Below are 13,971 nucleotides of genomic sequence, written 5' to 3' on the forward strand. Positions count from 1 at the left end.
AGGCCCCGCCCACAGGGCCCGGCCATCACTCTTACGTCACTCACGCCCCGCCCACCACCCTGCCACGCTCGGCTCTCCGGCTCTGCCCTCACCTTCCACAAGCCCCGCCCACCACCGGTGCTCTCGTCCTCACTTGCCCGGCGCTGGGTGACATTGAGCTCGCCCGCACCACCGCTGGCTTTGGGGCACTGTGCTGGTCGGCGGAGTAGGCGGCCATGGCGAGCCTCCGCGGCCTGCGCCTGGTGGCTGGTGAGACGCGGGAGGCGCTGAGGGTGGGCGGGAAGCCAGCTTGGCCGCTTTGGGTGAAGGAAGCCTGCAGCCCCGTTAGGCCTGGTAGTTGCTCTGTTCTGTTACGCATTCCCCTCAGGTAGTTTGGGATCCTGATTACAGGGTAGTAATAGTGGGAGAGAACAGGGGCTGAGCGCGCAGCTGGTAAGCAGACATGCGGACTGGACAGGAGTGACCCTCGCACCAGGCTCTGCATCCACCCAGCTGCCTCCAACTTAATGGGCGCTTGTTACGATCAGTTTCGCGACCCCCCAGGCCCTGAGTCAGTTGTTAATGCACCTGCCATTCCTCGAACTCCATTGCCTGATTGATTCAGCTTTCCGTGAGTCTTAGTGTCCTCCTCGCTCCCACCCCCAACCGTCTCTAGAGTTTATCCCTCAGAGAAAATTTCTAGTCTGGAGTTTCCTACCCATTTGGTATCTGATTTGGCAACAGATTTAAGGTCTCCCAGAATAGTAGTATTTGGTATAAGTGGGGAGAGAATACATTTCTTTTAAATAATTCTACAATCAAGTGCTTTGAATTTCTTGGAGGAAAGTGTTATGTAAACGCAGGACATTCGTTTTGTTTCCCTTGTAGACATTTCTGTAATGCCTTTTTGGGAGTCAGAACTTAATTAGCCTTCTTGGGAACCAACAGAGCCTTTGCTTACTAGGGGCTTAGAAATCAAGAGTATTTGCCTTTTGGCTGTTTTCTAGCACCAGGGCAAATCACTCTTTAGGTCTTGTTCATGAACTTTAATAATGTGTAATGATTGATTCCTTAGTACCAAAAAGTTGTTTAATTCACATTTTAAATGAGAATCGCCTAAACTTAGTGATTAGGATAATGTAAATGAACATTGTAAATGTAAAAATGAAATAACGTAGAAAAAGCTATCCTTTGCATGGCTTATTTTGCGTTTCAGTGGAGAATAGGCTGGAAAACTCGTTTCAGACTGAATATTATTTATTTCCTTTAAAATAAATACCCTTTCCACTAAAGAAGTTTGATTTCATTGATTTGTTCAGTTTTGATGAACTAATTTGCTTAAAATCTTTTGTATACATCCAGTTATCCTTTTTAGTAAGGTAAGCGAAAGAATCTCTGCTCTCTAGAAAATGTCTTGTAAAAGGGACTTTGACTATGGAACCAACACTGAATGTTTTTAATTAGTTCATGTTCTTGCCTTGAGAATATTAATACATTTATGCACTATAAGGATTTCAAAACCTCTTGCAAACTTTTAAGAACTTTACTGTTGGGCACTCAGTCAAAACAAAATTCCTTGAGCAATTTAAGGACAATTTGTTTTATTCCAGATAGATCCTCTAAGGATGTTATATGAGCAACTCTTTCCAAAGGATCTCTGAACGTCTGATATTTTGTGAGCAACTCCAAGCAATCTGCTCTTTCACTCACTTTTCCCCATTTTATATCTAAATACTTTCGCCTGCATTGTCTTATGTGATTGATTATTCATAGTAGCACTCTTAGGTAACTCTTATCATCCCCTCTCTATTTTACAAATGAATAAACAAAGGTCCGAGGGTTAGATAACTTGTCCCAGTTCGCTTCGCTGTAAAATGTTAAGAGTCAGGAGATGAGTCAGTGCCCTCAAATTCTGGAACTTGTACACTTTGCTTTGTTCGAGCTGCTTGTTCAGATATGTATGTACATGTATTTGTCATGGCTAACAGGATCTATTTGGTGTGAAATGGAAGAGTCATGAAATGCAGGTTTGTGAAACTGAAGCAGTCATTCATATGCAAATAGTTTTCAAGTAAGAAGAGTGATTTAACTGGCAGCCTTACTAAAGGAATGGTAGGCATACCTCACTTATCCAGAATATTGTTTGGAAGGAGATACTTTAGGTGAATGAAATTTCAAAAAGACAGAGCTTAATCCTTTAAATGATGGACCTTTATTTCTAATCATATCTGTTGGGAATCTATACTTCCTTAACAAGCAAAAAGAATATAGACTTTTATGATCTTGGATTTGTTTGTTTTGTCGATGTAGCTGTAGAAATAGGTCAGTGTTGTTAACTTTTGGTTCTTGGACCTTTTCACAGATAAGAGGACCTATGAACCTCAGAAATTACATTCAAATTTTTATAGTTGTATGCCTGTCTGGGGAGAAGGCAATGGCAACCCACCCCAGTACTCCTGCCTGGAAAATCCCACGGATGGAGGAGCCTGGTGAGCTGCAGTCCATGGGGTCGCAAAGAGTCGGACTTGACTGAGCGACTTCACTTTCACTTTTCACTTTCATGCATTGGAGAAGGAAATGGCAACCCACTCCAGTGTTCTTGCCTAGAGAATCCCAGGGACGGAGGAACCTGGTGGGCTGCCGTCTATGGGGTTGCACAGAGTCGGACACGACTGAAGTGACCTAGCAGCAGCAGCAGCATGCCTGTCTGGGGAAGAGAGGGCGTAGCTGGCATCCGTTTGTTGTTGTTCAGTCACTCAGTTGTATCCGACTCTTTGTGACCCCATTGACTGCAATACACCAAGCTTCCTGTCTTTCACTATCTCCTGGAGTTTGCCCAGACTCATGTCCATTGAGTTGATGATGCCATCCAACCATCTCTTCCTCTGTCTCCCCCTTCTCCTGCTTTCAGTCTTTCTCTGTAGTAAGGTATTTTCCAATGAGTTGGCTCTTCGCATCAGATGGCCAAAGTATTGGAGCTCCAGCTTTAGCATCAGTGCTTTCAGTGAATATTGAGGGTTGATTTTGATTTCCTTTAGGGTTGACTGGTTTGATCCCCTTGCAGACCAAGGGACTCTCAAGAGTCTCTCCAGCACCATAGTTCGAAAGCATTGTTTCTTTGACACTCAGCCTTCTTCTTGGTCCAGCGCTCACATCTGTACATGACTGCTGGAAAAACCATAGCTTTGACTATAGGGACCTTTGTTAGCAAAGTGATGTCTCTGCTTTTTAATATGCTGTGTAGCTTCTCTTCCAAGGAGCAATTCATGGCTGCAGTCATGTCCCCAGTGATTTTGGAACCCAAGAAAATTGAGTCCGTCACTGTTTCCATTTTTTACCTAACTATTTGCCATAAAGTGATGGGACTGGATTCCATGAACTTACTTAGTTTTTTGAATGTTGAGTTTTAAGCCAGCTTTTTCACTCTCCTCTTTCACCCTCAAGAAACTCTTGAGGTCCTCTTTGCTTTCTGCCATTAGGGTGGTGTCATCTGCATATCTGAGGCTATTGATATTTCTTTCAGCAGTCTTGACTCCAGCTTGAGCTTCATCCAGTCTGGGATTTAACATGATGTACTCTGCATATAAACTAAATAAGCAGGGTGACAATATCAGCCTTGATGTACTCCTTTCCCAATTTGGAACCAGTCCATTGTTGCATGTCCAGTGCTGTTGCTTCTTGACCTGCATACAGACTTCTCAGGAGACAGGTGAGGTGGTCTAGTATTCCCATCTTTTTAAGAATTTTCCAGTTTGTTGTGATCCACACAGTCAAAGACTTTAGTGTAGTCAGTGAAGCAGAAGTAGATATTTTCTGGAATTCCCTTGCTTTTTCTGTGATTCAGTGGATATTGGCAATTTGATCTCTGATTCCTCTGCCTTTTCTAAATCCCACTTTACATCTGGAAGTTCTTGGCTGACATACTGTTGGAGTCTAGCTTGAAGGAATTTGAGCATGATCTTGCTAGCATGTGATGTGAGTGCAGTTGTGCTGTAGTTTGAACATTCTTTGGCATTGCCCTTCTTTGGGATTGGAATGAAAACTGACCTTTTCCAGTCCTGTAGCCACTGCTGAGTTTTCCAAATTTGCTGGCATGTTGAGTGCAGCAGTTTCACAGAATCATCTTTTAGGATTTGAAATATCCTGAAATAAATCCTGAAAGCTGGAATTCCATAACCTCCACTGGCTTTGTTCATAGTGGTGCTGCCTAAGGTCCACTTGACTTCACATTCCAGGATGTCTGGATCCAGGTGATTGATCACACCATCATGATTATCCAGGTCATTAAGACCTTTCTTGTACAGTTCTGTGTATTCTTGCTACCTCTTCTTAATATCGTCTGCTTCTGTTAGGGCCATACCGTTTTTGTCCTTTATTGTGCCCATCTTTGCATGAAATGTTCCCTTAGTATCTCTAATTTTCTTAAAGAAATCTTTAGTCTTTCCTGTTCTATTGTTTTCCTCTATTTCTTTGCATTGTTCACCTAAGGCTCTCTTATCTCTCCTTGCTATTCTTCGGAACTCTGTGTTCAGATAGGTATGTCTTTCTTTTTCTCCTTTGCCTTTTGCTTCTCTTCTTTTCTCAGCTATTTGTAAGGCCTCCTCAGACAACCATTTTGCCTTGTTGAATTTCTTTTTCTAGGGGGTAATTTTGGTCACTGCCTCCTGTACAATGTTGTGAACTTCATCCGTGGTTCTTTAGGCACTCTGTCTTATCAGAGCTAATCCCTTGAATCTGTCACTTCCACTGTATAATCACTGGCATTGATTACATTACACAGAGCAATCTGTGCTAAGGTAAAAAGCACTTTTATGATGATTTGTAAATAGGTGGCTAGTGACCCATGCTATTGTGGGTACCATGAGAGTAAAGTGGGTCTGTTTTTACTCTAACTTCAGCACTTACCAGTGTCCATCTTATAGTAGATAGGCAATAGATATTTTTTGGAATAATTTTTTTAATATTGTATTATTTTTTAAAGATAATTGTTTTTTATATTAACTATTACTTTCTATATAATAATTATTAGCCCAAAGGAATGAAATGGTCTTTTAAGAATGTTTATTCACACCTTCAAAAAGTATTTGCTGCCCTAAGTTCCTTTGACTTAATAGGAGATTTTAAAATGAATTTATTATTATTATTATGCCAATGAAGTGGGCCATGGACAGCCTCCTTGTCAGTTTAACTCATGCCAAAGCATTAGAATTAAGAAATAACTTAGAAGTCATGTACCCTAATTTTACCAATGAGGCCCAAAAAGAAAATTGACTTGGTAAGGGTCACACAAGTACAAAGCTGGGAATATGTCCCAGTTCCTATTCTGATTTTATTTCTACTACAGTAAGTCCCCTGCATATAAATGAATTCCGTCCCAAGTCCAGTTTACCCGTAAGCCCAACAAAGCTAGCCTAGGTACCCATCTAACACAATTAGCTATATTATACTATTGCAATAGGTTTATAATACTTTTCACACAAATAACATATAAAAAATAAACACAGAAAACATTTTTAATACTACAGTAGAGTACCTTGAAAAGTACAGTGGTACAGTACAACAGCTGACATACAGGGCCATGTTTGCATCTTTGAAAGTTCACAACTTGAAGATTCCTATGTTGGGGACTTACTGTACATTCTGCTCCTTCATTGTACTTTTTGTTTGTTCTTGCTAATCAGCCCTAAATGAGTACATGCCCATTTTTACCATTTCATGCCTCTAGTCTTTGACTTTGCTTATCACTTCCTCCAGGCCTTGCCAACAGGTTTTTATCAAACAAACACTGTGTGCCCTATTCACGAAGAAAGCTCTAGAATGAGTGGACTGCCATTCTTCTAGGGCTTATTGCAAGCTCTTCTAGAGTTTATTGCAATAAACAGACGTATATAATATACTTGGAGAGCTTATACAAGATAGTAGATATTAAGTGCTAGATTGCAGAACAGATTTTAAATGCTGCTCTGGTGTCCTGAAGCGGGTTCCTTTTGGCTTTACACATATCTCTTTCTAGTTTCACAGTTAGTCTTGTTACTTTGGTACCTAGACATCTGCCATGGTGAGGGTTTTTGGCAAAAGCTACAAATCAGGGCTTTTCCCCACCAGCCCCCTCCCGAGCATTCAGAGAAAGGAAAAGTAGTGTAGGTTAGGGTTATCTACTGAAGGCTTCATTGAAACAAAAGGGATGGGAGAGTGACATGAACAAAGGTGGGGGCAGTAATGAGTATAGAAAGAGTGTTGGAGGAGAAAGGGCAGTAGGGAGAAAAGATTATCTTGGATTGCAGGAGGTAATAGAAGATAAAGTATGGCCTCTGAGGATTTTAACCAGATGATTTTGGACAAAAAGGAAACCTTCAAGCAAAAGTCATTAAAAAACATTTTTGGAAAATTAACATGGTAGCTGCTACCTGTGAAGATATTACTGTAATCTGTGGGTGAAGTAATGATGGAAATGATAAAAAAGGAATTTATCTAGGAAGTGTTTTGAAGAAACTATTCGTATGACTTTGAGACATAGAGTAATGTAAGAAAGGGCATAGAGACTAAAGTTTTTGAGTGTAGAGGACTGAAGGAGTATTGCCCCATTGTCAGAAATAAGAGAGTTGGGAAGGAATTTGGCATTTGGGAATTTGGCAGAGAGGATGGTGCATTATTGAGTAGGAGATGACATTGAGTTATAGGTGAGGATGGAACCTCTCAATTAAAGACCCGAAGACAAAAAAAAAAAAAAGAAAGAAAAAGAAAAAAAAGAAAAGAAAAACATAAAGACCCAAAGACAAAGGAAGAGTAGAGTTAGAGAAATATATGAGAGCCATCAGTTTTGAGCTGATTATTAAAACAGAATGGAGGAGCCCTCCATAAGTAGAGCGAAATAGAGGCAAAGACTGAACCTTGGAGGCCTGACATAGTGTAAACAATAGGAAGTGGCAGAGGATATTAAAGAAAGTAGTTCACAGAGATCAGAGATGAAGGGGGAAAACATGGCAGTGTAATGAACAGGAGGACTGAGTCCTTGTAGAAGGATGAGATCAAAGCTGGGAAGAGGAGAGTCTAATAAGCTAGTGATAAGATTCCAAAAGACGTATTCATATGACTAGAAAGAGATCACTAATTTACAGCAACTTTAGTAAACGAGTGGGGGAAGGAACATTGTAGTTAACATGTGGTGATGGGGTCAGGGTAGTAAATACATGCCACTTATTCAGTTACTTGAACTATGAAAGGAAGGAGATGGTATTTTATTTATAGGAGCTGTTGAAAACAAGTGAATGTTTTGTTCAAGATAGTGGACCCTCAGGGCCACTGTAGTATAATGTGTCAGGAATTCTCATCAGCTACCAGCAGATGTGTAAATTGACTCAGCCTTTCTGCAAAGCAGTTTGTTAAACATATATTAAAAATCTTGAGGGTGGACCTAGAGATTATCATACTAGGTGAAGTAAGTCAGAGAGACAACTATGATATCACTCATGTGGAATCTAATTTTTAAAAAAAGTACAAATGTTATTTCCAAAACAGAAGCAGACTTATAGATATCAACAATACACTTAGGGTTATCAAAGGGAAATGTTGGATGGAGGGATAAATCAGGAGTTTTGAAATGAGCACACGCACCCTACTGTATTTAAGATGGGTAACCAACAAAGACCTACTGTATAGTGCAAGGGAACTCTACCCAGTATTCTGTGATAACCTATATGAGAAAAGGGTCTAAAAAAATACACACACACACACACACACACACACACACATATGTATAACTGAATCACTTTGCTATACACTGGAACTAACACAACATTGTAAATCAACTATACTCCAATAAAATTAAAATATTAAAAAAAAGAATCTTAAAAGGGTTCATGTCCTTTAACCATTGTACCCCTTAGTCCTCTACCACCAGGATTCTATATGAGAAAATAACCAGAAATGCCATTAAAGATTCTGTAGAAAACTATTGATGCTTTTGAACTGTGGTGTTGGAGAAGACTCTTGAGAGTCCCTTGGACTGCAAGGAGATCCAACCAGTCCATCCTAAAGGAAATGAGTTCTGGCTGTTCATTGGAAGGACTGATGTTGAAGGTGAAACTCCAATGTTTTGGCCACCCAATGTGAAGAGCTGACTCATTGGAAAAGACCCTGATGTTGGGAAAGATTGAAGGCAGGAGGAGAAGGGGACAACAGAGGATGAGATGGCTGGATGGCATCACTGACTCAATGGACATGAGTTTGGGTAGACTCCAGGAGTTGGTGATGGACAGGGAGGCCTGGCGTGCTGTGGTTCATGGGGTCGCAAAGAGTCAGACACGACTGAGCGACTGAACTGAACTGAATTCATTGGAATATTTGTAGTAGTGAAAAATGGGAAATAAATCCAGCTATAGAGAATGATTGAATTCAGCTTATATCCATTGGATGTTATGCAGTATCAGAAGTATTTTTTAATTAATGTCTTGGTAAAGTGTGACATAAGCAAGATATGGAATTATCTGGAAATGGAAAATGTGTATGTTATGTTTAAGTATAGGAAGACATCTGGGGAAAAATACACCAAGTTATTATCCCCAGATGGTGTAATTATGGCTGCTTTTGTTTTTCTTCATGTGTATTTTTAGTTTCCCAAATTTTCTGTTATGAGCAAGCGTTACTTTTATAATATGATGATTTTTTTTTGGTTTGTTTAAGAGTGGGGAGACAGTGTTTGGCAAGAAAAAGGCAGTGGAAAAGAAAGATCTAGAGGTTATGAGAATTTTGGTACAGCATCTCTCAGCAAGAATGATCACAGATGGAATGGTTCAGAATGAAGGAAGAGTTGTGTGGATGGATGAAACACAGATGCAGAGGTAGGGAATCTGTTCTGTCACAAAACCTATTCAGGTCGACAGCTGAGGTAGAGAGAATTTCAAATAACCACTGTTGGGAGTGGGCTGGGATGTTGATGGGAGGATAAATGATTACCAAGGAGTAGCCCCTTATCACTGATATTTGGCCACCCACCAGATACATGGGTACTTTTTTTCCGTAGAGTCGTGGCCCACCCCTCTCCCAACCCCTCCCGCCACCTCAGCTTAAAAACTGGCCAGGTTCCAAAGGTTTATTTATAAATCTATTTTTGAACTTTAATATTTTTTTCCATAGAAGTAATGTTTCAAATGGTAATTACAGTTCTAGCCAGCCCACAAAACTTATGATGCCATTGTGTCTTGCTCATTTTCCTTACTAGTATTTTCACATCTGTTAGTTTCTTTCCATTGATACCTGTAAGTATCCTCTTTCCTTTACAAACCCACTTGAACTTGTGACACCACTTAAGAGGAGATTTCCACATCTGTGTCTACCCACTTCTGCTCTCTTTATCCTGCTTCTCCCACACTCCCAGCCAGTCCTGCATTCTGCACTCAGATTTATCTGCCAGACTCACCATGGTTAGTTTTTGTTTCCTACTCAAAACTGCTTTTCCTTTTCCCCAAAATCTTTTTGGGGTTTGGCAGACAAAAGGACTGTCACTGTGAGGAGCATGGATAAGCACAGAGTGCTGAACGAGAGTGCATTATGCCAGTATCACCACTTAAGTTCTCAGCACTAGAACATCAGCATGTCAGCAGTAAGGCTTGTGAGCACTAGTTGCCTGGCAGCCAGATCCAAAATTCTATGTCACATACAAGAATAGGGCAAATCAGTGTTTGAAGCCAGAAGAAATCCATCATTTGTCAGAATAGTTGCAGCCATGAGATACCAAGTTGTTAAGGTCTCATCTCTGAAAAAGCTCAGAGCATGTTAATGTTTCAGTCTTTTTCATTTGTTTTGTTGTGCTCAGCTTTTAGGGCAGCCCGGCTTTGCTTCCAATGTAAAAAGCAAATCAGTGGTTCTCTATTCTAAATGAGCTCGGGCTGGGAATAAGAGTTACAGTTTCTCTGTGTGATATAATTACACTACCTTATTCTTCTTTATAGTAGGTCTACTGAGCAGCTACAAACATTTGACATATGACTTTATCATAATATAAAATGTATTGACAAGATAGTTTACGTGTAGGAACTGTGCCATCCTCAGGATAAACATACATTTAGTTTTTTCCACTTGAGACTTAAAATTGACTCTGAAAAAAAAAAAAAAAATGACTGATTCACAAAACAAACTTTCAGAGTTCCTTCCTCAGACTTGCCATTTTAGGACAAGCAGTATCCTATTTCAGTTCAAGAAGGATTAAATAGGCGTTTGTGGGCTAGCATGAGAACCAGCTAAGTATCTAGATAAAATAAATCTTTCCATGGGACATGAAAAAGGAACATTGTTTCCTTGTAAATAATTTGAGAATGTTTTTGATTTCCACAATGAAATTTTAGTAACTCATCCATTTTATGAGCCTTTTTAAATTATTTTTTTGGATATATGGTTGATTTACAATGTGTTAGTTTCAAACATACAGCAAAGTGATTCAGTTGTACATATATATATGTATATATGTTATTTTTCAGACTCTTTTCATTCATAGGTTATTCAGTTCAGTTCAGTTCAGTCACTCAGTGGTGTCCGACTCTTTGCGACCCCATGAATCGCAGCACGCCAGGCCTCCCTGTCCATCACCAGCTCCCAGAGTTTACTCAAACTCATGTCCATCGAGTCCGTGATGCCATCCAGCCATCTCATCCTCTGTCGGCCTTCTCCTCCTGCCCTCAATCCCTCCCAGCATCAGGGTCTTTTCCAATAAGTCAACTCTTCGCATGAGGTGGCCAAAGTACTGGAGTTTCAGCTTTAGCATCAGTCCTTCCAGTGAACATCCAGTACTGATATTCTTTAGGATGGACTGGTTGGATCTCCTTGCAGTCCAAGGGACTCTCAAGAGTCTTCTCCAACACCACAGTTCAAAAACATCAATTTTTTGGCGCTCAGCTTTCTTCACAGTCCAACTCTCACATCCATACATGACCACTGGAAAAACCATAGCCTTGACCAGACGGACCTCTGTTGGCAAAGTAATGTCTCTGCTTTTTAATATGCTGTCTAGGTTGGTCATAAATTTTCTTCCAAGGAGTAGGCGTCTTATTAATTTCATGGCTGCAGTCACCATCTGCAGTGATTTTGGAGCCCAAAAAATAAAGTCTGACACTGTTTCCACTGTCTCCCCATCTATTTCACATGAGGTGATGGGACCAGATGCCATGATCTTAGTTTTCTGAATGTTGAGCTTTAAGCCAACTTTTTCACTCTCCTCTTTCAATTTCATCAAGAGGCTTTTTAGTTCCTCTTCACTTTCTGCCATAAGGGTGGTGTCATCTGCATATCTGAAGTTATTGATATTTCTTCTGGCAATCTTGATTCCAGCTTGTGCTTCTTCCAGCCCAGCGTTTCTCATGATGTACTCTGAATATAAGTTAAATAAGCAGGGTGACAATATACAGCCTTGACGTACCCCTTTTCCTATTTGGAACCAGTCTGTTGGTCCATGTCCAGTTCTAACTGTTGCTTCCTGACCTGCATACAGGTTTCTCAAGAGGCAGGTCAGGTGGTCTGGTATGCCCGTCTCTTTCAGAATTTTCCACAGTTTATTGTGATCCACACAGGCGAAGACTTTGGTGTAGTCAATAAAACAGAAATAGATGTTTTTCTGGAACTCTCTAGCTTTTTCGATGATCCAGAGGATGTTGGCAATTTGATTCTGGTTCCTCTGCCTTTTCTAAAACCAGCTTGAACATCTGGAAGTTCTTGGTTCACGTATTGCTGAAGCTTGACTTGGAGAATTTTGAGCATTACTTTACTAGCGTGTGAGATGAGTGCAATTGTGCGGTAGTTTGAGCATTCTTTGGGATTGCCTTTCTTAGGGATTGGAATGAAAACTGACTTTTTCCAGTCCTGTGGCCATTGCTGAGTTTTCCAAATTTGCTGGCATATTGAGTGCAGCACTTTCACAGCATCATCTTTCAGGATTTGCAATAGCTCAACTGGAATTCCATCACATCCACTAGCTTTGTTCATAGTAATCCTTTCTAAGGCCCACTTGACTACACATTCCAGGATGTCTGGCTCTAGGTGAGTGATCACACCATTGTGATTATCTGGGTCGTGAAGATCTTTTTTGTACAGTTCTTCTGTGTATTCTTGCCACCTCTTCTTAATATCTTCTGCTTCTGTTAGGTCCATACCATTTCTGTCCTTTATCGAACCCATCCTTGTATGAAATGTTCCCTTGGTATCTCTAATTTTCTTGAAGAGATCTCTAGTCTTTCCCATTCTGTTGTTTTCCTGTATTTCTTTGCATTGATTGCTGAGGAAGGCTTTCTTATCTCTCCTGGCTATTTGGAACTCTGCATTCAAATGGGAATATCTTTCCTTTTCTCCTTTGCTTTTCGCTTCTCTTTTCTCAGCTATTTGTAAGGCCAAGATATCAAATATAGTTCCCTGTGCTGTACAGAAGATCCTTGCTTTTTATCTATTTTGTTTATAATAGTGTGTTGTATCTGTTAGTCCCAAACTCCTATTTTATCCCTCCTCCACCCTTTCCCCTTTGGTAACTGTAAGTTTGTTTTCTATGTCTGTGAGTCTGTTTCTGTTTTGTAAATATATTCATTTGTATTGTTTTTAAGATTCCACATAGAAGTGATGTCATATGATTGTCTTTCTCTGTCTTATTCACTTAGCATAATAATCCCCAGTTTGCTCCATGTTACTGAGAGTGGCTTTATGTCATTGAAAAGAGGGATTTTGAACACAGCTAGAGACATATGTGTTTAACTCTGCAGGTGTACCTTGCTCATTCTTGTAGCCTTTGTTCAAAAGGCTAGACTCCAGCTAGTTGTGCTGAAGAGCAGTTCTCAAACATGGCAGTGCATTAGAATCACTTAGAAAATCTTTCTAAAGAATACTAATACCAGAGTCCTGTTCACAGGAATTGGGATTTAATTGATCTGGGATGGCCCTGTTGGTTGGTTTTTTTGTTTGGTTTTTTTGTTTTTGTTTGTGTTGATTCCAGTATACAGAGTTTGAAATCCATCTTTCTCAAATTTTAGTGTGCGTAAACATCACATGAAGGGCTTGTGAAAACATTTTTCTAATCCTCACCCCAGGAGATTCTAATTTTGGGTTGGTGTCTGAGAAGTATTTCCAAGAAGCTCCCAGCTGAGGCTGAATAGCACTATTACAGACTTTAGAGTATGTGGTATTGGTTTTCATGTGTCCAGCACAAAATATGTACGCATCAAAATATTGAATGAATGTGGGTATTTGCTTCTTGAAATAAAATGTTCATGTGTATGACTTGGATATCTCATTAAAAATACAGATTCAAATTCTGTAGGTCTATGGTGGAGCTGAAAGTCTGCACTTGGAACAAGCTCACAGGAGATGGCAACAACATTTGAAAATAGCAGAGTATGACAAGATATATATCATCATGTGTCATTTTCTCATCTCAGTTTCACCAAAGTACCCTAGGCAGATGATCTTCACCTGCACATCTTTGGTCTACCCTGAATTGGGCACATTTCCTATTATGCTCCATTTCTTTCCTTTTCTGTCCTATTCCAAAAGCATACTGGAGTGCAAATGAGTGAGACTGACATTTTTATAGAGATTACATCAAATCTTCTCTAATTTTTAAAATACTTAATATTAAGTAAATATACATTTGTTCATAGTTTGTATAAAGTAAAAACAGTAAGATATAATTAAGCCCATGTTTAATAGTATTTTTATTTAGAATAATTTTATTTACAGAAAAGTCACAAAGATAGTACAGAGTTCTGTGTACTGCTTACCCAATTACCTCTAATTTTATCATTTTACATAACCCACAATACATTTGTCATTACTAAGAAATTAACATTGGTACTTTGCTATCCACTGAAGGAGAGGCTTCCTTTGCTTCTCACTAGTTATTCTGCTGATGTCCATTTTCTATTCCAGGATCCAATCCAGGATACCATGTTGCGTTTAGTTGTCATATCTCCATAGATATGGTCTGTTATGGTTTCTGATCTGTGATGGTTTCACATTCTT

The 13,971-nt window shown here is 39.9% G+C and overlaps 1 protein-coding gene across 1 annotated transcript in view; it reads left to right on the top strand.

Moving 5' to 3' along the window:
• Positions 1 to 90: 90 nt before the first annotated feature.
• Positions 91 to 13,971, top strand: part of FAM162A (family with sequence similarity 162 member A) — a 38,654-nt gene continuing 24,773 nt past the window's right edge. The window contains exon 1 of the mRNA XM_065942628.1: positions 91 to 249. Within this exon, the coding sequence (XP_065798700.1) occupies positions 216 to 249 (34 nt within the window). The 5' untranslated portion in view covers positions 91 to 215. The remainder of the gene's footprint in view (positions 250 to 13,971) is intronic.

Source organism: Muntiacus reevesi, chromosome 8 (genome assembly GCF_963930625.1).
Source record: "Muntiacus reevesi chromosome 8, mMunRee1.1, whole genome shotgun sequence".
NCBI lineage: Eukaryota > Metazoa > Chordata > Mammalia > Artiodactyla > Cervidae > Muntiacus > Muntiacus reevesi.